Source organism: Pan troglodytes, chromosome 22 (genome assembly GCF_028858775.2).
Source record: "Pan troglodytes isolate AG18354 chromosome 22, NHGRI_mPanTro3-v2.0_pri, whole genome shotgun sequence".
Lineage (NCBI taxonomy): Eukaryota > Metazoa > Chordata > Mammalia > Primates > Hominidae > Pan > Pan troglodytes.
The window spans coordinates 16,405,798-16,429,650 of NC_072420.2; the positions used below are offsets into that span (position 1 = coordinate 16,405,798).

The 23,853-nt window shown below is 37.5% G+C and overlaps 1 protein-coding gene and 1 long non-coding RNA gene across 21 annotated transcripts in view; both read right to left on the reverse strand.

Moving 5' to 3' along the window:
- The window catches only part of LOC104005207 (uncharacterized), a 30,127-nt gene extending 22,997 nt beyond the window's left edge, over window positions 1-7,130 (reverse strand). The window contains exons 1-2 of the long non-coding RNA XR_678429.4: window positions 6,846-7,130; window positions 68-206 (exon numbers count right to left, since the gene is read on the reverse strand). This is a non-coding gene — a long non-coding RNA (uncharacterized LOC104005207). The remainder of the gene's footprint in view (window positions 1-67; window positions 207-6,845) is intronic.
- A 5,729-nt stretch (window positions 7,131-12,859) lies between these two features.
- The window catches only part of LOC129138329 (uncharacterized), a 77,589-nt gene continuing 66,595 nt past the window's right edge, over window positions 12,860-23,853 (reverse strand). For all 20 annotated transcript variants that reach the window (XR_010154538.1, XR_010154536.1, XR_010154532.1 and 17 more), the window contains one exon: window positions 12,860-16,018. Coding sequence is in view for 7 of the 20 variants with exons in the window: in XM_063803704.1 (XP_063659774.1) it covers window positions 15,838-16,018 (181 nt within the window). In the remaining 13 variants the exon portion in view is untranslated. The remainder of the gene's footprint in view (window positions 16,019-23,853) is intronic.

Here is a 23,853-nt window from a genome sequence, read left to right on the forward strand (position 1 = left end):
AAATCTGGTGGTGTTGCTTTTGTAGTATGAAGCCTAGTTCATTGTTATTAAAATATAATTGCCTTACCTAGGAGATGCTTGAGGAATTGGAAGGACCAACCCGGAGTCTATCTCTCTTTGTTGTTGCTCACTGAGTGTTCTCCTTGGTGGAAGTGGCTTCTATTCCATTATAGGCAGAGCACTGCAGGGCTGTTTATTTCCTGTATCTACAGAGTACAAAAACGGTTTAACGAAAGAAATAGTTGGGATTGAGGTATTTGATGGAAAGGAAATGGGAGTATTTGTTCGTTTGGGCCACGAGGCAAGTTCAAAGCGGGAGACTTTTGTTTTATAAAATGATGGTGAGCAGCTCCGGTTTTATGTCAAACATCAGGGTTTCGTGCAGGATATAAACATTTCCTGCTGGCCAAGTCTGTTTCTATAATGGTAACCCCATAGGTTCTGTGCTACTTGCACTGTAATTGTGCCAAGAGTTCCTGTATTCAACAGGGGAGGTTAAAAGTCAGTCTGGTTTCACAGCTGTTTTGGGTAAGAATTGGCTTTCCAGCAGCTCTGGAAACTTACAGTTATACTCCTCAGATAAACATTAATCAGTGGCTATAATTTCACAAGGGCATTGTGGAGTTGTTGGGAACGAAATTGGAAATATGCCTGTGTGGGTGTGTATTTCATGGTTGTGTGTAGGGACGCTCAGGGACATTAGTTTTAAGAAGGCCATTAATGAGTATAGATAATTGTAGAATTTTATTTCATAATTTCTTCAGGCACACATTAAGGTGAAAATGAGCACAATTGAAAGTTTAAATGGTAGACCTTATTTTCCCCTTGACTTTCGGTAAATTTAAAGATGGTTTATCTTCATTTTTTATTAATCTCAATTTGGCACTGATTCCCAATGCTTCAGCTTTCATTTTCTCTTTTCTTTAGTCTTTCAAGTAGTTATTGATTTATAAACAAATACTTAAATGTAAGGAAGATGAAGAGATTTTGATTTAAAGCAATCCTAATGGTGAAAAGAAAAATCATTTTGAGCTATAGAGGAAACTCCCTCCACAGCATCTCTTTAACCGTTTTGGGTTTTCATACTTCACGTTGTCTTAAATTTGGGGCCATCTCTATTCCTTTATAGTTTTCCTAACTTGTGCCCTAAAAGATAATATGAGCTGTCTTTGATAAACCCATTTTAGAGCTTGCTCTGTGATCTGAATCACAAAGTTGACATTGAGAATTATGTTCTTCCCCTTGATAAAGGTTGCTAGAAATGGCAGAACAAACAAGAGATTTTTTTAAAGTACTTGAAAGACAGGACATCCCGTGGGCTTTTCTGACTGATAAGACATGCTGTACACATCTCTACTCAGGAGGCAGAGGAAAGCTTTGGAAAGAGGATGGGGTATAGTCATCACAAATATTTTAAAGAGACTATAAAAACATGCTAAGGACAGCCAAAGCTGTAATAAAAAATTGAAAACATCAACATAAATGATGAAATTATTATTACATTCTATCAATGTGAATTATCCAAGTCCTTTGATTTTTCTGGGAGACTATAAATGAAAAGAGGTGTGTGCAAGAACCCTTCCAGAGAAGGAAGTCTATGTCCTCTTCCATACTATCCCCAACCAAAAATGAATGAGGAAAAATAACATGTAGTTATGTTAAGGTGTTTAGGTTTTTAACAAGAGAGAATAAGATTAAAAGTACCTATCAAAGTAATCGTTTTCAAATTGACAGTTGTTCAACGAGTACTCTAAAGTCCTGTATATGTTATTGCCCTTGATGAAGATGGGCCTTCCCTTGGTCTAATAAGAAAAGTATACTTTCCCTGTTTATAAATGGCATTTTGCATTCATGGAAGAAAAAACGTTCAGTCCTTTGTGATATAAGATTTGTCATCTGATGATATGGTAGCCCCTAGCTACATGTGGCTATTAGACGTTTAAAATGTGGCTAGTCTGAATTGAGATGTGCTATGAAGTGTGAAATATATGTAGGATTTCAAATCCCCCACAAAAAAATGTAAAGTATCTCAATCATATTCTTATTTTGATTACATGTTGGAATGATAATAATTTGGACATATTTGGTTAAATACATACATCATTCAAATTAATTTGTTTTACTTTCTAACATTTCTATTAGAAAAAATTTTATATTACAATTTAAAATTGCACAGGTTGCCCACATTATGTTTCTGACCTAGAAGCCAGTCTTAGATATTTGTATCTCTATAACTTCAGGCACTGAAGTCACTTTAAAAAATAAAGGAAACAAGAGATTTCAACTCTAAGAAATGAAATAAGAAAGGATAGACTTTAACTTGCATATGTGGAGAAGAAAGTTCAAGAAAGAGGAAAAAGGGGAGCAATAGAGGTAGGGAATCAAGTGACTGCAGAAAACAAAGAGGATGGATCAGTTGATGAAACATCAATGCAAAATAACAAGAGTACCACAGTAGACACACACACACACACACACACACACACACACACACACACACACCATGGAGCTCCTATCGTCTTGATTTGTTGCCCTATACTGCAAATCTCATATATTTGATTTCCAAGTAAATTCAGCAAGGTCGATGAGTTTGCACCATTATTGCTCATGAAATTTCTTCCTGTAAGTTTAGATGGACTCACTGTCACGGTACGAGTTATTATTATTAAGTATACCTTCAGCATTTTATATCTACTGAAGTGGTCATTGCTCATATTTTTTGTTATTCTTCTCCGTTGGCATCTTCCATGCACTCTGTATCAGCCAAATAGTCTAAGTCTGAAACATCAAAATGATTTGACAGATCTGCAGGCTCATATCTTGTTCCATTCTAAACCTTCAAAGTTATATGGAGGAAATATAATAAAAATTGATTCTGCAAAGATGTTCAAGCCCTCAACCTTCCTTACATGGTCAGGATAATAAAAAGATATATACCATACCAAAATTAATTTCCACTGCTCCATTGGCCTTGGATAAATGAAAAACTATAGTTTTTAGTTTTATGGATCTCCTAGCCTTCACCAGCACCAATGTTGAGGAAATTAAACAATTAATCTTTCTTTTAATTGTATAGGAATGTCAGTCAGTGAAGTAAACACAACTTATTCCACTCTTGCTCAATGAAAGTTATCTACTGTGAAGGATTAGCTGCCATGTTCAACAATAACGAAGCTCTTGTTTTCCAATAAAGAGGTTAATTGGCTTCAGAGAAAATACATGTACAGAACACATAGGCCTAATATTGGTTTTGCAAAGGCCCAGTGTGAGGGAAGTTAATGTTTCCTGTTTATTAGCTGTTTTACAACAATCTGCCCTTGACCAATAATTATGCTTACATAGCTGATGCTAATATGTGTCAGCGCAGTAGCTACTTAATGAATCCTCTGCACCTGTGTGCAATTGAGTTTGCCATCAACCCACAGCGTCCTTAGTCCTCACTCTTTGGGTGTTGTTTCCTGTCTCCAAATGGACTAAGCACCTGGATGGTGGAAACTCCAATGTCAAAAATCAGGCTGCCTTTCCTGGACCTGTTTTCTTCAATTCTAAATGTAGCCATCTGTTTTGCAGGTCTATGTGGTTAAAAATGAGAATAAGAAAAGTAGAGGATACTTTCTAAACTTAAAGAATTTTTCAAGGAAATTCACACAGGTGTCCCATACATATTCACTGGGGAGAGGCCTCTGGAGTTTTGAGAGCATACTGAATCACTGTAGGATCTTGCTAAATTGCAGATTTAAGCAGGGCCTGATAATCTGCATCTCCAACAAGCTCCCAGGTAATCCTGATGATGCTGATTCGTGAGCAAATGTTGAGTAGCAAGGCACGGGGGCTCCTTAGGATCACAGCCACTGTGATAACTACTTACTGATGTTTACTGAGGTACGATTAAGTTTTTACTTTCTGAGTAGCAACCACGCCTTCTATTTCCTTTGAAAAGACTCATAAAGCTTGCCTGCAGTGTAGCTCTGGACAACAGAAAACTCCTGGTAACTTTTGTGAAAGATAGATCATTACATGGCAACTCACTGAAACTGATTTTGTCCATGAGGATGCTCTAAGTCACATATAGCAATAGGCATTGGAGAGAAATTTAGGAAACAGGACTTAAAGAAATATGGCAGTGAGTGTTACCAACTGGGACAGTTAGACTCATTAACTCCTTGATTTCCCACCCTTTTCCTTATTTACCTTCATGTTACTCCCTCTCCTATAGATTATTTATTCCAGTTTGCTCACTTCACTTCATTTTGAGAGCAAGCTAACTAGGTTACAAGTGGCTGTTTAAAAAGCATCCCATGTAATAAACAGGGCACATAAAGTTCACTAATGTCAAGAAACAAGAATCAGGAGCAGTAATGATCTCTGAGACTTTGATCGTTTTAAAATATAGTTCCCCTCTGGGTTAAATATTTTTTATGGCTTTGGGAAATATTCATATTAATTCCTAAAAAAAATGATGACCAGGATGAAGAGCCTATATAAAAATAGACTGAAGGACAATCACCAGGCCGATTTTCTTTCATGATACAAGTTTTCAGCGACAGCTCTAAACTAGAAACTTTTCAATTAAGTCCAATCTGTCACGGTGGGGGAAACCGTGTGGCCGGCAGGCCTTGCAAAGAGATTTGGCAGTGAGTGGCCAAGTTAGCATTTCTAACTGAAAATATGCTGTATTTGTTTAAACCATTGCTTAAATAGCACTGTGTATTTTTATTCCTTTGTAGGCATTTATGCCATTAATTTATATGGTATGCAATTAGGCACTGCAAGCTCAGTATTGGAGTCTCTGTTTTTCAGTCTTTCCCCCGTCTCTAAGTTTGCCTTGGTGGCAGTAAAACAGAATGATAAAATAATCTTTTCTTCCCATCTTGCTCTCTCTGCCACACAGGGAGAAATTTTTGTCCTTGAGAATGTTAAGTGTCCAAATCATCTCTGAGCCCAGTTCATGGTCAGCACTTGAAGGGAACAGTTTGAGACAGCAGAAGCCTCTTAAACCATCCCACCACAAATCTCTTACAATATAAAAAGACAGGAAATAATGCATCCCTCCCTCCTTCAAACTGTAGTGACATGATGCCATTATTGTAACATAAAGTACCTTCTTTTTCAAGGTTGTTCTTAAGAGCTGTGGAATTGTATGTTTCAAGAGACTGCATTATTAACAAGGTTTGTATTATAAAAAACATACAGGTCATAAATTAATGGCATCAATATCCACTGGAACTAGATCTTAGCTGTGTTTAGACGCATTCTTATTTATATTGGTCTAATAACCAGGACCTTTCTCTGCTCACCACATTTCAGCAGTTTCGATTGGCTGTATCATTAGTTCAGTAGCACAAGTACCAGAACCCCTCACAAGGGGCACGTCAATCACCTCATATTCTCCTTCACCTCTCCCTCTTCTCCGTCTCTTCTGCGTTCCCTCTCCCTCGCTGTTTTGTGTTGTGATTTACTTGGGATTGCTTGAACCTTTTTAATAAATAAGGTTATACACAAACCTAAGGTTGCAGGTGGAATCTCAGTTCCTTACACTCTCCACTACTCAATGTAATGTGATCAGACTTAGGAGGGGAGAAAGCCTACAAATACCGATACTTTATGGAGAGCAGCTACCCTGTATTCTTTCAACTGTTGAATGTCCTTTAATTTAATTCAGAAGTCAATCCAATGCATGTTTTCTTTCCATTTATGAATTTCCACTTTCAGGAAGAGTTTTTAAAAAGTCAACAAACTCTTCCTGTTGTTCATGTGCTGATTATAGAGAATGTGTCTCTGTTCAAGGTTTAAATTTCCTTTTTGAGATTCTCAGTGCGACCTTCAATTATTTCTGTTGGGGCAATGACTAGAAATTATTTAAAATAAAATAGTAACTGGTTGGGCCATGTGGATGTACACTGCTCTGTGGGACATGGAGTAACTTACAAGTTAAGGATATGAGTAACGCAGAAGATAACTCTGTGTTGGTGGTGCTGAATTTTGTTAGAGAACAAACCTCACCGAGGCTGACTTCAGCTCTACTATAAACATGCAAAGCAAGGAAATTGCTTGCGTTTTGGACATACTTTGTAAGGCACCATAAGTTCTATTTCAAGAAACTAACATAACAACGGGTGATACTAAATGCTACTGAGGAACTTGCAATATTTTGCACATATGGACTGACTATGTGGCAGCATATATAAATATTTCGTTTGCTAATTGCAGTTAGTTATCAGATTGCACATGAACAGACAGAATGACATATGAGAAGTTCCAAGAACATTGTGTAACAGGACATACAACTGAAATATAGTTTTCTCACAATTGGTGAGATTTGAGCTCAGCAAACACAACTTATTCTGTATTTATTCATTAAGATTAAAATATTTTAAAAATCACCAAATTGAGAACATCGTTACGTTGTCATGTTCGAGGACCAATGCCAAAAAGAATGTGAGAAACTAGAGCTTAAGAGCCACCAGCTCACAAGTTGCTTGACATAATTTGGAATCAGTTGATAGTTCAATATCTGGTTTCCCCGAAAATTAGGTACCCAATACCTCTTTTTATCATTTTGGAGCTTAACTGATGAGCTAGTTAGAAAGGAGAGAAAGCAGAAAACAGAATAATTTTTAAAATCACAAAATCTCTAAAAACTGAAATTTCAAGTCAACTCTTTATAATTTTCAAGGCAAAAATGACAGAATTAGAAATGTTTACCATTGGAAGAGAAGCAACCATGAAAAATAACTTAATGCACTTCCTGTTTTATAGGGGATTTATACATCCATCTCCCATAGATAAAGTGTCTCTCCAAGATCCCAAGTCTAGTTTGTCAAGGATAGGATTCGAATTCTTACCTCCTAGACTTGTGCTTTCTCCAGCTTTGCATGCTCTCTTGATTACTATTAAACCTTTTCGGTTTATCTCTAGAATATGACTTGGAAGCCAAGGTGGTTTTGTGAAATGGGTCTGAGTTTTTCCATTGATGATATTTGAGTTCAAATCCTGGTTCAGTTTCATTGCCTTCATCTAGAAAAAGGATAATTAGACCTTGCTTTCAAAAATAATTTTAACATTAGAAACGAAGTACGTACAATGCCACAAACCTAAGATGTTCTGAAAATGGTAGCTGTTATTATCATTGCATCTTTGAGGCCTGGGTACTTAGTATGGACTCAATAAACAAATGACAGAATAAATGAAAAAAATAACAGATCACATAAGAATGAGTAAGTGAATGAATGACAATAGTAAGAATTGCCACTAAAAGATAAATGAAGAAGAGGCCTGTGAATATTTTCTTTGGGTTCTCTCCATGTATTAGAAATGCTTTGTTTCCTTTTTGATTTCACTCATTCATCAAGTATGTTCTTTTAGCCTCTGTAGTGCTGGAAAACATGACCCAGAAAATTAGAAAATCAAAATGCACCGAATGGCTCAAAAATGTATATCAGCTCAGCACAGCCTAAATTGGAAAATCTAATTGAACACCTATCCAAACAGAGTTTTGTAAACCTTACCTGCACTAACTATTCAAACTCAAGCAGAAAACCTCTCCTAGGAATAGGCCAATTAAATTAATTTTACTAAGTAGTAGAGGGCAACATGGCCTTGTGCCAGGGTATTCCTTTTTACTTTTTAAATGAATGTACACAAACGTACCCCTGGTACCATTTCAACAACCTCCTTAATCAGACTGCCTGTAGAAACTGGGAGTCTCCAGTGTTAACTTTGCTAAGGTGTCTTTAAGACCAGAGAACAAGGAAGGGTCGGCAGTACCCTGGAAATGCTAAATGAAACACTCTTCCTTATGTTCTTCAGAAGCTAAACTTTTACTACATAAAGTTCGAGTTGAGGCAGCAGAGTGATCACAAACAATAGCTTTGTTGAGCTCTTCAACCCACATAATTTTCTAGCAAATAAAAGATGTAGAAGACCTGTGTGAGAGGAATATTCTACTTTAAAACGATGTGGCCTGAAAATTGAGGAATAAGTGAGATATCCTTTTTAATACTCCCTTAGTACTCCAGTCTTTTTAAAAAGCAAAGAAGTAACAAGGCAGGATGAAATACAAGGGAGCAAACCTGCATGGAAATTTGTATAAGAATATTGATATTTTTCTGCTATAGAAGAAATACTTGCACATTAAAAATAATAGGAATGAGAAGAAAAAAATTTTAAAAAAGGGAAAAACCTAATTCTTTAGTTCATAAATACAAAGCCGATCTTGGTGGTTTTTTTGTCAGCTTTGAAAAAAAATCAACTTAATTGAGGCATAATTTTCATATAATAAAATGCACCACTTTTAAGTGTATATAGTTCAATGGTTTTTGATAAATGTGTACAGCAAGTAACCACCACCAAAGCAAAAAGTTCCTTCATTTTCCTAGGAACTCAACTTTACACCCTTATCCTTGGCCCTTGGCAGTCACCAATATGCTTTCTTTCTCTCTCTCTCTCTCTTTTTTTTTTTTTTTTGAGACGGAGTCTCGCTCTGTTGCCTGGGTTGGAGTGCAGTGGTACCATCTCGGCTAACTACAACCTCCTCCTCCTGGGTTCTAGTGATTCTCTGGCCTTAGCCTCCTGGGTAGCTGTGACTAAAGGCACCCGCCAGTATGACTGTCTAATTTTTGTATTTTTAGTAGAGAAACAGTTTTGCCATGTTGGCCAGGCTTGTCTTGAACTCCTGACTTCAAGTGATCCACCTGCCTCAGCCTCCCAAAGTGCTGGGATTACAGGCATGAGCCACCGTGCCTGGCCCAATATACTTTCTATCTTTATAAATTGTTTTCCCTTTTGTAGAGTTGCATATAAATGAAATCATACAGTACCTATTCCTTTAGGTCTGCTTCTTTTTCTCAGCATGTTTTTGATATTCACTTATGTTGTTGTGTATGTTACAGATTTGTGGTTTTTTTGTTTCCAAGAAGTAGTTCATTGTATGGATAGACCACAATTTATTTCTATATTTATCTCTTGATAGACTGTTGGTTTCTAGTTTTTTCCTATTATGACCACAATTCCTGTGAATATTCATGCATAAGTCTTCATGTGAATATATGTTTTCATTTCTCTTGGGTAAATACCTAAGAGTAGAATTGCTGAGTTGTATAAGTGAATGTTTAAGCTCATAAAAAGAACCTGCCAAATTTTTTTCCAAAGTGGTTGCAAAATTTTACTTTTCCCAATAGTAGCAAGAATATTTTCAGTTGCTTTGTATCTTCAATGACACTCTGCACCACCTATTATTTCAATTATTTGCCTTTTCCTGATGACTAATGATGTTAAGCAACTTTTTATGTTATTGTTCATTTGTACATTTTCTTTTGTGAGCCTTCTGTTCAAATCTTCTGGCTGTGTTAAAAGTTGTTTGCCTTATTGAGTTGTAGGAGTTCTTAATGTATTCTGGTTATAAATTATTTGTCAGAAGTAAGTATTGTCAATATTTTCTCCCAATCTGTGGCTTGCCTTTTAATTTCTAAATGGTGTCTTGCAAAGACTGTAAGTTTTTAATTTAAATGAAATCTAATTCATCATTTTTTTCTTTTAAGACTCATTTTTTGGTCCTAAAAATTTTTGCCTACCCAATCATATAAATGTTTTGCTCCGTATTTCTTCTAACAGTTATAGCAAAAACTCCAAGCAATACTTTAACTGTATGCATTAAATTTTAATATGTTTCATTGTCATTTATATTCAATTTATTCTTTGTAGTTAACTTGTTATTTCTCCTTTGATTCATGGCTTACCTGGTGGTGTGTTTTTAGGGCTCCAAAAGTTTAGGAATGTTTAAAATATCTTTTCATCTAGATTTCCAGATTGATTTTGTTGTAGTTAGAAATCATACTCCATATGGTTTCAATGATTTGAAATATTAAGGCTTTTTATGGCTCTGTATATGATCTGTCTTGGTGAATGTTATCTTAGAAGAAAGAGACTAGAAAAAAAAAAAGAAATCTCAATCTTTCTTCAACTTTCCAGTAGATAAACTTGTTTCAATATGAAATATCAATTATAGATTGAGTATCCTTTATCTACCATGCTTAGGACCAGAAGTGTTTTGGATTTAGGATATTTTCAGATTAAGAGATATTTGCATATGCATAGTAAGGTATCTTGGAGATGAGACCTAAGTCTAAACACAAAATTCATTTATGTTCCATATACACCTTACACATATAGTCTGATTAGGGATGCCTAACCCTGTATAAAATGACACAGCATGAAATTAAAATTTTGCTAAATTCATATGTATTAATAATTCTAAGAATATGAAATTAACTTGCAAATAGCATAATATATAGTAAATATTTGAAGATTGATCTCAGAATAAGAAATCAACAAAATGGACTTTGCCAAGTCTAATCTCACATTAAAATGTGAGTATTTTTGGAGAATACATAGTTTTATTCTCACATCTTTTAGTAGTATTACTTTGCCAAATAACCTGTCTTTCACAAAACTCTTTTAAAAAGAAGTATTCTGAACATTTGGCAGAAGTTTTAAACAATATGAGCCCAAAAGAAAGCTTATCTGACCAGAGTAGTTGGGAGCTGGTCAAATATGTTTATTTCATATAATCTTTAATAAAATTCTTTCCATGTCAAGAAAAAATTTCAGGAAAATCAGCTATTATATAACTGAAAAGTTTATTTCACCAAAATAGCTGAAAAGTAGCAACAATTTGAGGTTAAGAGAGCATTCTACTAAATTCCCAAAGCTTCAGTGATAAGATTATTAAAAATAACGAGTGGTAGAAAGAAGGATGAATTTTCTACAGCAGATTTTACGGTCTTGCGGGGAATGAGACCATGTCTTCTCCATTACCTGCTAGCCAAGTATACACTCCCAGGTAGCAGGATTTCAGTGAACTCTGGAGGACTATTAGACAATAAAATGAAACTATGTGCTAGCCAAAAATCACAAGTGACCACAATGGGAAGAGGTTGAATGAGGCAGCACAGCAGGGAACGGTTTGGATGCCATGTTGGGAGAAGAATGTTAGAAGCAAATTTTTCAGTGCCACAAAAATGAAAGAATAGCACTCAAATATAAATTTTCTCAGCAAGGCAATTTGACTTCTATAGAAGGGTGCATCTTGCAGGTGGAGCAATGGCAAGAGCACACGTGAACAAGGGAGGAAAAAAAGGGGGTTTTTATTCCTGATGCAGGTAGCCCCTACTGCTGCATCATTCCCCTATTGGCTACGGTTGGACCACACAGTCTAAGCTAATTCCAGTTGGCTGCTTTAAAGAGAGCAGGGGTATGAGTTGGAGTGGTGAGGTGAGTAGTTTGGCAGGAAGAACGGTTACAGAACAGGTGACTCAGGATGAGTCAGGATGGAGCAGGTGACAGGGGTGACTCAGGTCAAAGCAGGTGACCAGGGGAACAGATGTGAACTACTGATTAGAACTGGAGGGAAAGTTGTTTACAGAAACTAGAGGCAAGGGGGCAAAGAGAATCAGGAAGTTAAACTTTAAAATGGAGAACAGAGAATAAGAGAGCTGAGCATACTGACATACTGATTCTCTGAAGAGAAACTTGGAGTTCACTATATTTAACAAGAACAACCTTTGTCTGAGCCTGACAGCTACTGTACATAATTTACTTTTTCAATAAATGTATCTGGGATTCTTCTCCAAACTATTCATAGATTTTCCACCATTTGAATATTCCTTTTGAGTCCTCTATTGATGCCATGAAATTATATCTGTTAGGAGTCCACAGTATTAAAAATCTTGAGTGGAAAGAGGGAAATAAAAAAGGATTTTTGCTTTCTTTTAAATTCAAATTAGCTTCCTCAAGCCACAGCTGGAATAGATTATTCTTGACCTTTCTTTAAGTCATAATTTATTTCTTTACAAGTCCCCACCATCAAAGTTTTCAGGACAGTAAGAAAAATGTCTGCTTCACAGAGTGGAGGACATGATTTGCAACAAACCATAATGATGGTTTGCAACAAATTTGGGATTCTTTCCTCGTAGTTTTTCAAAATCATCAGGCTGATCACAATCATATTCAGCTAGTAAATTTGCTTTGGTTTCATCCTCTTTTACTCTTTCTTCTCCTGATTATCTATAAATTCTGACTTTTTCTGTGACCAACCTGATTATTACATAAAGTAATGCCTGTAAGCTAATAGTTCACATGTTTTCAATGCTACCTGTTTTTTAGAAACTGTATGCTGTTGTGAAAGGAAAATATCTTGGGCCCCCAAAATCACTAAGGAAAACTCAAACTGGAAACTGCTTAGGGCAAACCTGCCTCCCATTCTATTCAGAATTATCTGTCTGCTCACTGACATGGATGCCTATCTGATTGCCTCCTTTGTAAAGGCTAATCAGAAAGTCAAAAGAATGCAACCTATTCTTTTGTGTCTCTCATCTGTGACCTGGAAGCTCCCTCCCCACTTCCAGTCTTCCTGCCTTTGCTTCAAGTTGTCCCGCCTTTCGAGGCCGAACCAATGTACTTCTTACATATATTGATTGATGTCTCTTCTCTCCCTAAAATGTACAAAACCAGGCTGTGCTCCGACCACCTTGGGCACATGTTATCAGGATTTCCCGAGGCTGTGTCATAGGCATGTCATCAACCTTGGCAAAATAAACTTTCTAAATTAACTGTGACCTGTCTCAGATTTTCTGGGTTCACACCGTTATTTATGCTCACAACACATCAGCAACCCCATGTAGCTGATGAGAAAACTAAGTCTAACCGATATCAAATTACACGTGCGTACAAAAATAGTAATTGAAAAAATCATGTCTTGGATTCAGGGCTCTTTGATTCCAGTCTGCTAAAAACAGATGTGACTAATTCAGACTTTCATTCACTCATTTGTTTATTCATTCATTCACATTAAGCACCCATTATATAGTAGGAAATATTCAAGATATTCAAGAAATGTAAAGGCATAAAAATGAATTAAAAAACACATTCTTACATCAAAGAGTTCACAATCTTTAAATAATTAAGTGAGAAAAAAGTTTTCAGCCTTGTGCATGTAATGAAATCACCTCCTTTTATTGTTTAATATGCCTGCTTAGATTTGACTAATGTATTTTTTAAAAAAACATTGTGCTGTGTTTTAGGTTAACTTTGCACCTGAAAAGAGAACAGTTACCTCTTAAAATTAGAGAACTATTATATCTAATTGTGTAGATAGTTACTATGGGAATGATTTTATGTAAATTTTATTTTATTATATCAGATTAAGCTAGTGATTAGGTAGGTGGTTTACAGAGATACTAAGAGCCGTTTCTCTAAAAGCTAGAAAAAGGAAAGATGGGAAGTCAAGTAAGTAATAGTGGTTACAGTGTTTATTTTTAAATTTTTCTTTCTGTATTCATTTTTAAAATTTTTTTTTAGAAGCAGCATTTTGCTGTGTGCCCAGGCTGGGGTGCAGTCCTTTAATCATAATTCATGCAGCCTCAACTTCCTGGGCTCAAGCAATCCTCCCACCTCAGCCTCTTGAGTAGCTGGGACTACAGGCATATGGTGACATGGCTGGCTAGTTTTTTGATTTTCTTGTAGAGACAGGATCTGACTACATTGCTGTGGCTGGTCTTGAACTCCTGGCCACAAGCCATCCTCCCACCTCGGCCTCCCAAAATGCTGAGATAACAGGCCTGAGGCATCATGCCTGGCTACAGGGTTTTTTAAACCCCCCCCCCCACACCCAATCTAATGGCCTAGAGTTGAAGTGTTATGAATTGTTATGTGTAAGTGTGGATAATGCAACACAAGAATCCAGGTAAGAGACAGAAACAAAAACAGATACAAGATTAAAGAATACTCAGTGTCCTTTGTACAGAAGGATTGTGTCCTTCCAGCCAGTCTTTCTGTCAGTAGGATGTTGAAAACTCAGAATGCCCATCAAAACACTACATCTGGGTTTAGATCTCAGGCAAATCAAAGTGGATCAAACTCCTTCGTACTTTGCAAATAACTTATCACAAGAACTTGAGTTCTGGATCCTAAAAACTGGGAAGACTAATAGAAGAAAAAGTAAAGGAAGTAAAGAAAGAGGGTTTCTTTTATCTCTTTTGAATGCAGAGATAATCTTAGGCAACATTTGAAACAGAGTATGCCTGTGTGTTTTTTAACAGTTTTATTGAGACATAATTTACCTACCATACAATTCACCCATTTAAAGTGTATCATTCAGTAGCTTTTAGGATATTCACGGCATTGTGCAAACAACACAACAATCAATTTTAGAACTTTTTAAGAAAAGCACCACAGAAAGAAACCCTGTATTCCTTAGCCAATACCCTTCAATCCCTGCTTGCTTACTCTAGTACTAGCCAACAACTAACCTACTTTCCATCTCTCTAGATTTGCCTGTTCTAGACATGTTATATAAATGGTATCAAAAATATGTGGTCCTTTGTAACTGCCTTCTTTCACTTAGCATGAGGTTTTCCAGGTCAGTACATGCTACAAAAAAACAAAACAAAACAAAACAAAAAACACTTTATTTCTTTTTATGGCCAACTAATAGAAAAAGAAACTTCATTTCTTTTTGTGGCTAAATAATATTTCCTTGTTATGTATACAACATGTTTTATTTATACATCCATCACTGAGGTACATTTTTGGGGGGTTGTTTCCACTTTTTGGCTATTTTAAATAAAGCTGCTACAAATATTTAACTCTAAGTTTTTACATGGACATATATTTTCAGTTCTCCTCAGTACATGGCTAGGAGTGGAATTGCTGGGTCATATGGTAATTCTTTGTTAATTTTTTAAGAAACTGCCACTTTTTTCCAAAGTGTTTGGACAATTTAGCATTTAGCAAAGTGCTTCAAAAGCATTATCTCCAATGTTTTTTTAAAATTACTTCTTGGGAAAAATAAATATGGAAGGCAGAATAGCTCATACAGTTTAACTTCTGCTTTCTATGTCCTGACACTATCTCTGGAGAAGAGGTGGGATTTAGAAGATATGCTTTCAAGTCTCAGTTCCATATCCGGTAAGCTGGATGACTTAATAGATACTTAACTTTTCCTTGACTCAGTGTATGCATCTGTGAAATTGGAATATTGAAGTACTCCACCTGTTTTACATGATTGTTTTAATGATGAAAAATAACAGATTTGAAAAGATTAATATGCTGTGGAATTGTAGGGCTGCAAAATTATTATTATTATATCTATTATCTATTTAAAGGATCGTGCAAATTTTTTTACTTATACTTAAATTTCCTTGCACTTATTCCCTGTTTTTTAAAAGATACCTGTTATTTTTTCTCTTAATTTTTTATGGGTTTTGCTCATCACTTTCTAAAGAACCCCAAGTAAGGGGTTTGTGATTAATTACACACGATGATGGAATAAAGTATTTAGGGATGAGAGCACCTTAATTTAATAACTGACCTTGATTTACAGACAAAATGTAATGCATTTTAAGGTAGAAGTCTGACTTAGCACAATGCCTGCCCTTCAAATTTGATGTCTCCTAGTATGTGCATTAATAATATGAAAGCTGTCAGTCATACGGTTCTGATTGAAAATATCCTCCCAGTTGATTCACTGTCAACATTTCAGTCCCCTGAATAAACTCTCTTTTATACATAAAATCTAGAACAGGTTGCTTTCTGTATTTTTTCAAAAGGTTTTTTTTTTCTTTTTTTTTTTCGAGTTTAAACTTTTAATGGATTGAGCAGCCCTCGCCTAACAATCCCAGTGTGCCCTTTGGGGAAAGATTTCCATTTGCCTACTCTTTATAGCAGTGCTCCTGAGCCCTCTCTGGCTTGTTTCCCTTGGAGACCATATTCCACGGTTGAGAGACCCTGTGATAGAATAATCTGATGACTGTGGCGTGGCCGAGGTCTGACGTGTAGAAGTCATTGTACCAGTTGACGGTTCGGTTGCTCTTTTACATTTTCTGGAGGAACTAGGTTGGAAAGAAAAACATGGAGGCAGAAAGCATGAATGATTTTTGTAGGTTTGGTCTTCTTAAAGCTGGCTTTGTATCTGTTGGAGATGACAGACGGGAGAGGGCTGATCCAGGAAGAACTGTTATTTCTGTAATTAAAAAGAAGCAGAATCAGAAGAGAAGAGCCATTGTTCAGGCTGGGTTGGAATTACAGTACATGCTTAATTACCAGCCTTTTTTCCTAGTTATTTTAATGTTTTATTAATCCTGTTCCTCAAAATATCTTCTTTCACTTACAACCACTGACAGAAAAAAAAAATGTGACAATTTGTTTTCCTTTGTGCTTGGTAGATGGCATTCTCTAACACTATGGGTCAACATGACCTTAACTTGAGTTTTATTATGTGATACCTACAATGGTGTCTTATCCGTGCCTCCTACTCTTTTGTGTTTATATAATTTTTTTAAATTACTGTGGATCAGTGGACCTTAACCCTTAGAAGTCAAAAATCAAATTTTGAACGGTTAGCAATTATTTGCTTACGTTTCTTCTGAACTGAAATTACAAAAAAAAAATCACTTTTTTGGGGGCAGAGAGGGATAAAAAGTGAAGGAATTAATTGGTAACTAGTGGTGTTCATATGAATTCACTTACCATCTCAACTTCAAATAACTAAAACCTTGTTAAGGAAATAAATTGGATGTATTAAGGTGAGGCTAAAGTATTGGAGGATATTTACAAAGAAGACTAATCTACTTTGGAGATATTTTTAATATAGATGAGTTTTACTGCAGTGGTTCTCAAAATGGAGTCCCCATACTGGCAACAGCAACCGAACCTGGGAACTTGTTGGACATGTAAATTCTCTGGTTCCACCCACAACTACTGAAGCAGAGTTTGTGGAAATGGGATCCAGTAATCTTTTGTGTTAACAACCTTTTCAGGGGATTTTGATGTTTAGGAGTTACTCCTCAGCTCATTGATTCTCAAACTGGCTTTACAGAAGAATCACGTGGAGAACTTTCCAATACATCAATGCTCAGGTTTTGCCCAAGACCACTTACATGAGAATCTTCAGGGAGTTGAAACTGGGCATATTTTTTACAGACTCCCCAATTGATCCTAAAGAGCAGCCAGGCCAGGGTACAGAAGAATATGTCTCAACCCTAGTTGCACTTTACAATTTCCTAGGGAGATTTCAAAATGTCCTGATCTCAAGGTATCCCTCTATACATAATTAAACAGGATCTCTGGGGATGAGACTGCTATCTATCAGAAGTTCCTGTAAAATTATCCTACATAGTCAGGGTTGAGAGCCACTACGTTTGCTGAAGTTATTTGAATGGACTAAATGATCTCTCTAGATCTGTTCTCTTGATGCAGTTCTTTAAATGTTGGGCTGAAAGATATAAATTTATGTACAAATTTTGTTCCCACTTAGCACATTTTTCAGTTTAGTTCATTTTTTCCCCTGACTTTGTGGCATTTTAATTTCCCATTGTGGTGAATTAACTAAATGTGAGCTTGTTGTTAACAAAGGAGGAGTCCATGCATAGACCACCATGGATAAAAGGAAAAGAATAGGGTCAGACATGCACAGGTGGTGAAAGCCAACCACATGAGGAATTTTCAGGTTATATAATAATTGATATAATGGAACAAGCCCTTTCTTGAGACAGAAGCAATCTCCACATTTAGAGCAGAGTAAGAACTTGTCCAGGTTGCCTTCGGAGTCTCTAGCTCCATCATGCAAAAGTGAGTAAACAAATAAAATACGAGATATCCACATCTTTCCATTTTGAGCCCATAGGTCTATTAGGTACCAAGCAAAGCAGACTGGTATTGATACTTTGTCTCTCCCAATAAACCAGTCAACACAAAGGCCACCTTAAAATATAATAACATACAACTTTGTTCTAATTCATCATGCAAAGTTCAATGAATGCTTCACAATAGGGAGTTTTCAAAGATTCTTTGATGAGTGGGATGGACTTTCTGAGTCTGACGCACAAACACTCATCTAGGTCATTCATAATTATTACCTTTTCTTAATTTCCTGTTAGGAATCTACTGCCAAACCCTATGTTTTCCTGAGAATGGCTGTGGAGGTCGCCATTTATCTTCTATTCACATTTGCCACTACTCCAAGTCTCCTCTCCCAAATCAGTATTACTCTCATCATCTTTTTAACATGCCGTTCTGCCCCAGTGTGTCCTACATCTGATATCATCTTGCAAACTCAGCAGCCAGAGAGAATCATACTGAAGCACTGCTTTGTCATGTTACCACCCTAAAATGGCTCCAAATTTCCTTCAAGGTAAAGTGAAAGTAACTGTGGATCTCAGATTCTCCCTAAATGAATGCAATCCTTCTCTCCAATTTTTATGCTGGTTCCTAAGGCAAACACGTAGCTCCAGTGAGCTGGTCATCTTATTCTTTTCCATATATGAAAAAATTCTGTTGTCGTGACGTAGCAGCTCAGCTGTGCCTTCTACCACCCACCTAATGTCTTCATCTATCCAAGTTGTATCTACACTTTTGAGTTCAGATAAAATCTCAAATCCTGCATCATATCATTTGTTTCTCTTTGAGGTTCTCTGAGCACTAAAATTCTCAACTTCTGCATTCACTGGCCTTCTTCTCCTATGCCCTGCTGGTGCACCTAAAGTTCTTATCACAGCAATCAGTCCTTCATTGCCCTTTCTGTGGATAAAGATGCTCTCATTCAAGATAAATTTTACAGAGCTCCTTCTTCAATTTCAAATGTGTCCATTTATCTCCTAAGTAAACTGTAACTTCCGTGATGGAACCCACATTTTCATCCAGTGCTAACTTTATAGTAGGCACGTCTATGGATTTTACATGGATTTTTTAATATTATTTCATCCATTCTTACTAATCTAAGATGTAAATATTATTATTATCTGAACTTCACAGATAAAGGAAGTGAGACAGTGAAGTTGTAAAAAGCCAGATTTACCCTAAAGAAAGAGGTATCGAGTGGAGAAGCTAAAATTCAGATTCTCCTCTCATTCCAAAGCCCATGATCTTTCCCTGACAATATCAAACGTCTTCCAAACTATCCTTTAAATCTTTATGACTGAGTTTAAATTATTTAGACGTTTAGAACAAAATACCATTTTGTAACAAGAAGTTTTTTTTTAATCTCAAATCTTTCTTAGGCAAACAGAATTGCAGTTAAAAAAAACATGAATGTTATGAAGTAGAATAATTAATTTTCTATTAAATAGAAATGGCTAGTGTTGATGATCATGGCATGTTGCCAGTGTGTAATGAGTCTGAGAAATCAAAACCTCAGAAGCTGAATCAAGCCAAACCCCTGAACTGGCTAAATGATATATTCCGAAGGATACATGAGGAGGAAAAATGAAGGGTGGGAGTTTTCCAAGGTTAATTACAGAACAATCATCTAGCAACAAGGCAGTGAGAACAGGGAGGTCTGGTATGCAATGTATGCTGAAGGGCTGGAACCAACACATTGAAGATATTATTCAAGTACAGTTCATTATTTAAGAACACATTGCCCTCTGAATTCTTTAAAGGTCGGGGTCAACTTTATACCAGACTTCATTTGCATTCTTTGTTAATTTAGAAATGTTCTCTTGAGTACCTCTTTAAGCCTCTCGTTGTATAGTGTATAGGTACTCTATTATAAATATTCAGATTAATCAGCCAACTTTACCCAGGCCATGGTCTTTTTCTTGGCATTGTGCTAGGTGACCCAGAAAGTGCATAAATGTAAGATATATATGATATGATATTATAGATAGACGAATAGATACGATTTATTAAGCATCTATTATATGATCAATACTTAAGATATTTTCTATAACCTTCTGTTACATGTGGAAGGTAGAGGGAGTAGCAGCTTCCATTTTACAAACAAAGAAACTGAGGTATAAGATTTTTCTGAATTTCTTAAAAGTCACATTACTGTGAAGTGGCAAACTCAAGATTTGAATTCAGCTCTCTCTCTCTCTCTCTCTATTTTTTTTTTTTTTTTGAGACAGAGTCTCGCTCTGTTACCCAGGCTGGAGTGCAGTGGTGCGATCTCGGCTCACTGCAAGCTCTGCCTCCCAGGTTCAGGCCATTCTCCTGCCTCAGCCTCCTGAGTAGCTGGGACCACAGGCGCCCGCCACCACGTCTGGCTAATTCTTTTGTATTTTTAGTAGAGACGGGGTTTCACCGTGTTAGCCAGGATGGTCTCGATTTCCTGACCTCATGATCTGCCCGCCTCAGCCTTCCAAAGTGCTGGGATTACAGGCATGAGCCACCGTGCCTGGCCTCTCTCTTTCTCTTTTAAAACTTGATTTTCTTTTACCTCAAGATAAATTTCATTACGCTGGGGAACAAACAGCTCCAAAATTTCATCACCCAGCAACTCTCCAAGGCAACTGTCCTCATGTGGAGGCTCAGCATTGCAGGCTGTCAGGCTCGTAAAGCACATCCACATCTACAGGAACTCTCCAAGGCAACTGTCCCCATGTGGAGGCTCCGCATTGCAGGCTGCCAGGCTCATAAAGCACCTCCACATCTACAGGGGCTTCCACAGCGGGGAAGAGTGTGGGGAGACACACACCACTCTACATGCCTCAACTCAGAAGGGACGCCCTCCATTTCTGCTCTCATTTTGTTGCCCAATGCAAGTCACATGGGAACACCTAAATTCAAGGAGGTATTTGCTTGTGATATGGAGAGGAGGCAGGGAAATACTGGGTAGAAGAGGACAGTTCCCTGGCAAAAGCAACGGTAGTAGAACAGTGGGGAGAGGGGGAGGGCATTAAGCAATTTCAGTAATTCAGGATGAGATAATGGCATCTTGAGCCACTGTAATTCCACTCTCAAGCCTGGAAACCCATGATCCTAAATAGGAACAGGCATTCTTGTTTTCAAGCCTAAAAGTTGCCTTTTGGCCTGCCCCATTCCCCTCTTCTCTATCCATATAAACCCCAAACCCCAGGCTCCATGAGCAGAAGATAAGAGGGGCAGAAGAGCAGCAGAGTAGCGGAGTGGTGTGGCAGAGAAGGAGAGGAGAAAAGGAGTATCTGAACATCGAGAGGAGTTTGTCTGGGGGCATTCAGAGAGGAGATCAGCAGCAGGAAGGCTGATCTGGTGAAGATCATCTTCCCACTCCATCCCATTTCCAGCTCCCCATCCATCCCGCTGAGAACCACCTCTATCCAGCAATAAAATCCCCGACATTTACCATCCTTCAATTTGTTCATGTGGCTTGATTCTTCCTGGATGCCAGACAAGAACTTAGGTAGCAAGAGGGCACTGAGCCGGCTAACACTTAAGACATCTGTGAATGACAGAGCTAAAAGAGCACTGTAACACACCCACTGGGGCTTTGAGAGTCACAGGCACCCACGCCTAGATGCTACCATGGGGCCACAGCCCAGAAGCACTCACCCTGGCTCCTGCACCTGCCCATCTGTGTGTTCCCCCTCCCATAACGGGTTTGAGTATGTGGCAGCTGAACACACAAACCATGCCTCTGTTGCATGTCCTGTCAGGGGAGTCAGGGAGCTCTCTCATTTCACTTGGAAGGAGATAATGACAAATCTCAAAAATATACTTTATACCTCCATGAAATACATTGTATTACAACAATATACCTCAACAATTTATATTCTGTTTCAATTCAATAGGTAGGTAGTAAGTCTTTACTTAAAATGTTTTGCTAACAGCAAAGGTGATAGGACTTGGTTCCTGATATGAAGGGATTGACAGTCTGATAAGGATAGTAAATCCTATAAAAATAAAATGTATTAACAAAGAAGGACAAGGAATATTTGAACTCAGAAGAAATAAAGGCAACTTGGATCTGGGGATATTAAGGAAGGTTTAAGGCATTTAAATGGTTTTTTTGGAGAATTAGTAGGATTTCATTAGGAAATACAAGGAAGAAAGTCCTTCTAGATGAAGAAAGAAAAGGGATAAAGATGTAATAGGACATTTTACTTGTGGCATAGCTACCAAGGGCAAGTAACTTAAGACATCCTCCTCCTCCATCCCTGGGGCAAAGCAAGGTTTCTTCAGTGGTGATGGGAAGGGACAGGAAATTTGTAAGAGTTCCCTGCCCTGTGATTACCTGCTTTGTCTGGTTTTTGCTTTCACACTGCTTCCATTAACATATTTTTATCATAGCCAGCACAAGGCATATTCTAGAGTATTATGTTATTTTGTATTTAAAGGGTGCTACTTTTGGAAAATATTTATAAGGGGAGATGACCATCCTGGCTCCATAAACAGCTACTCATGTGCCCCTTCCCCAACATATTCATTCACTTTTGGGTTTGGAGGCCACTGAAAAGTGGCCTGAAACTGATTTCTAATTAACCAACCCAGGAAGCTGAGAAGTCACACACAGGTAAAGGGATTGGACCTCTGACCAACTCGGAGATTCATGGAGAACATGTCAGTGGAATGGAATAGCTATTGTCCCAAAGCCAGAAATGATAACGGAAATTCTAATAGAAAACTTACTATATGTGAACAGAGATTTTGAACTGAAAGGCTGGACTCAATGTCCAAGACATAGGTAATGCATGCGCCAGGTATATACTCAACTACTATGAAATTATTCCTAACTCAGGCCTGGAGATGGGTTATGGAACCTGGAAGAAACTCTCAGTTGTCTGATTTGAAAGTGCAAAGGCCAGTGCTTACTCAGAAACACTGCTAAGTGTCCCACAAAACTGGTGAAACCATTTAGAGGAGACCTTCAGGAAAAATTCTGTGTGGCAGCCACAACTGCCATCCATCTAGCTCAAGTGGCCAGTCACACGTCACACTTCCATTGCATCAGGTTCACATAACCTTCTCATGAAGTTAATTTTCTGGTGATGGAGAGACAGATCGTATAGAAATACATGTGTATAACAGTTAGTAAGTCAAATGATAGAAGTTGCTGTGGAGATAAACATGGCAAGGAAAAGAGGCAGGGCACATCTGTGAGAGTTTACCATTTTTAATAGAATGATCAGAAAAGATCTCACTGAAAGGTAAGTTTGATAAAAGGTTACAGGGAGTGAGGGCGCAAGCCCTGTGTTTCCTTAGGGCAAGAACATTTTAATCAGAGAGAAAAGCAAATGAAATTATTTCTGCAACAGAAGCATGCATGTTTGTTTTCAAGGAACACTGGAATCTAGTGAGGCTGGGGTGGAGTTAGCAAGGGGAGAGTTTACCAAAAGAAGTCAGAAAGACAGCAGTTTGTGCAGTGCATTATAAAGACTTTGGCATTTACTCTGGAGATCTAGAAACTTTTTAAAACATTTCGAGCCAAGATGTGATATGAAAAGGCTGACCTATTTCAAAGGCTCTCCCAAGCCGCCATGTTGAGATTAGACAATAGCAGAGCAGTAGTACAAGGGTTGGGAGTGGGGGAGGGCATTAAGCAATTTCAATAATTCAGGTATGAGATAATGGCATCTTGAGCCTTTGTAATTGTGGAGCTAATGAGAGGTGGTCACATTTTAGATACGTTTTGAAGGTGAAGTTGTCAAGATTTGCCGAGATTTGCATGTGAGATGAGAAACAAGTGCCCAGAATTACACCAAAGTTTTTAGTCTCAGAAATGGAAAGGATAAAGTTGTCATTAACTGGAGTGGGGAAGACTATGAGAGGAGCAAGTTGTGGGGAGTAAAATTGTGACTATGTTTTTGGAACATCCAAGTGGAGATATCAACTTGATGTGTGAATCTGAAGGTCAAAGGAGAGGTCCAAGCTAAAAATGTAAACTTAGGAGTCATCAGGATGTGGATGGTATTTTAAAAAATAAGCATGGACTATATCACCGAAGAGTCAATGTAATGGGAGAGAGGTTGGAAGACTGAGCCCTGGACCACTGCAATATGTAGAGGTCTACCTAGTTCTCGAAAGTCAGCCTGGAACCAGATTTTACAGGGTAGACTGGGATATACGCCCCATAGTGAGATATCAGTTTAGGTCTCAGTCACA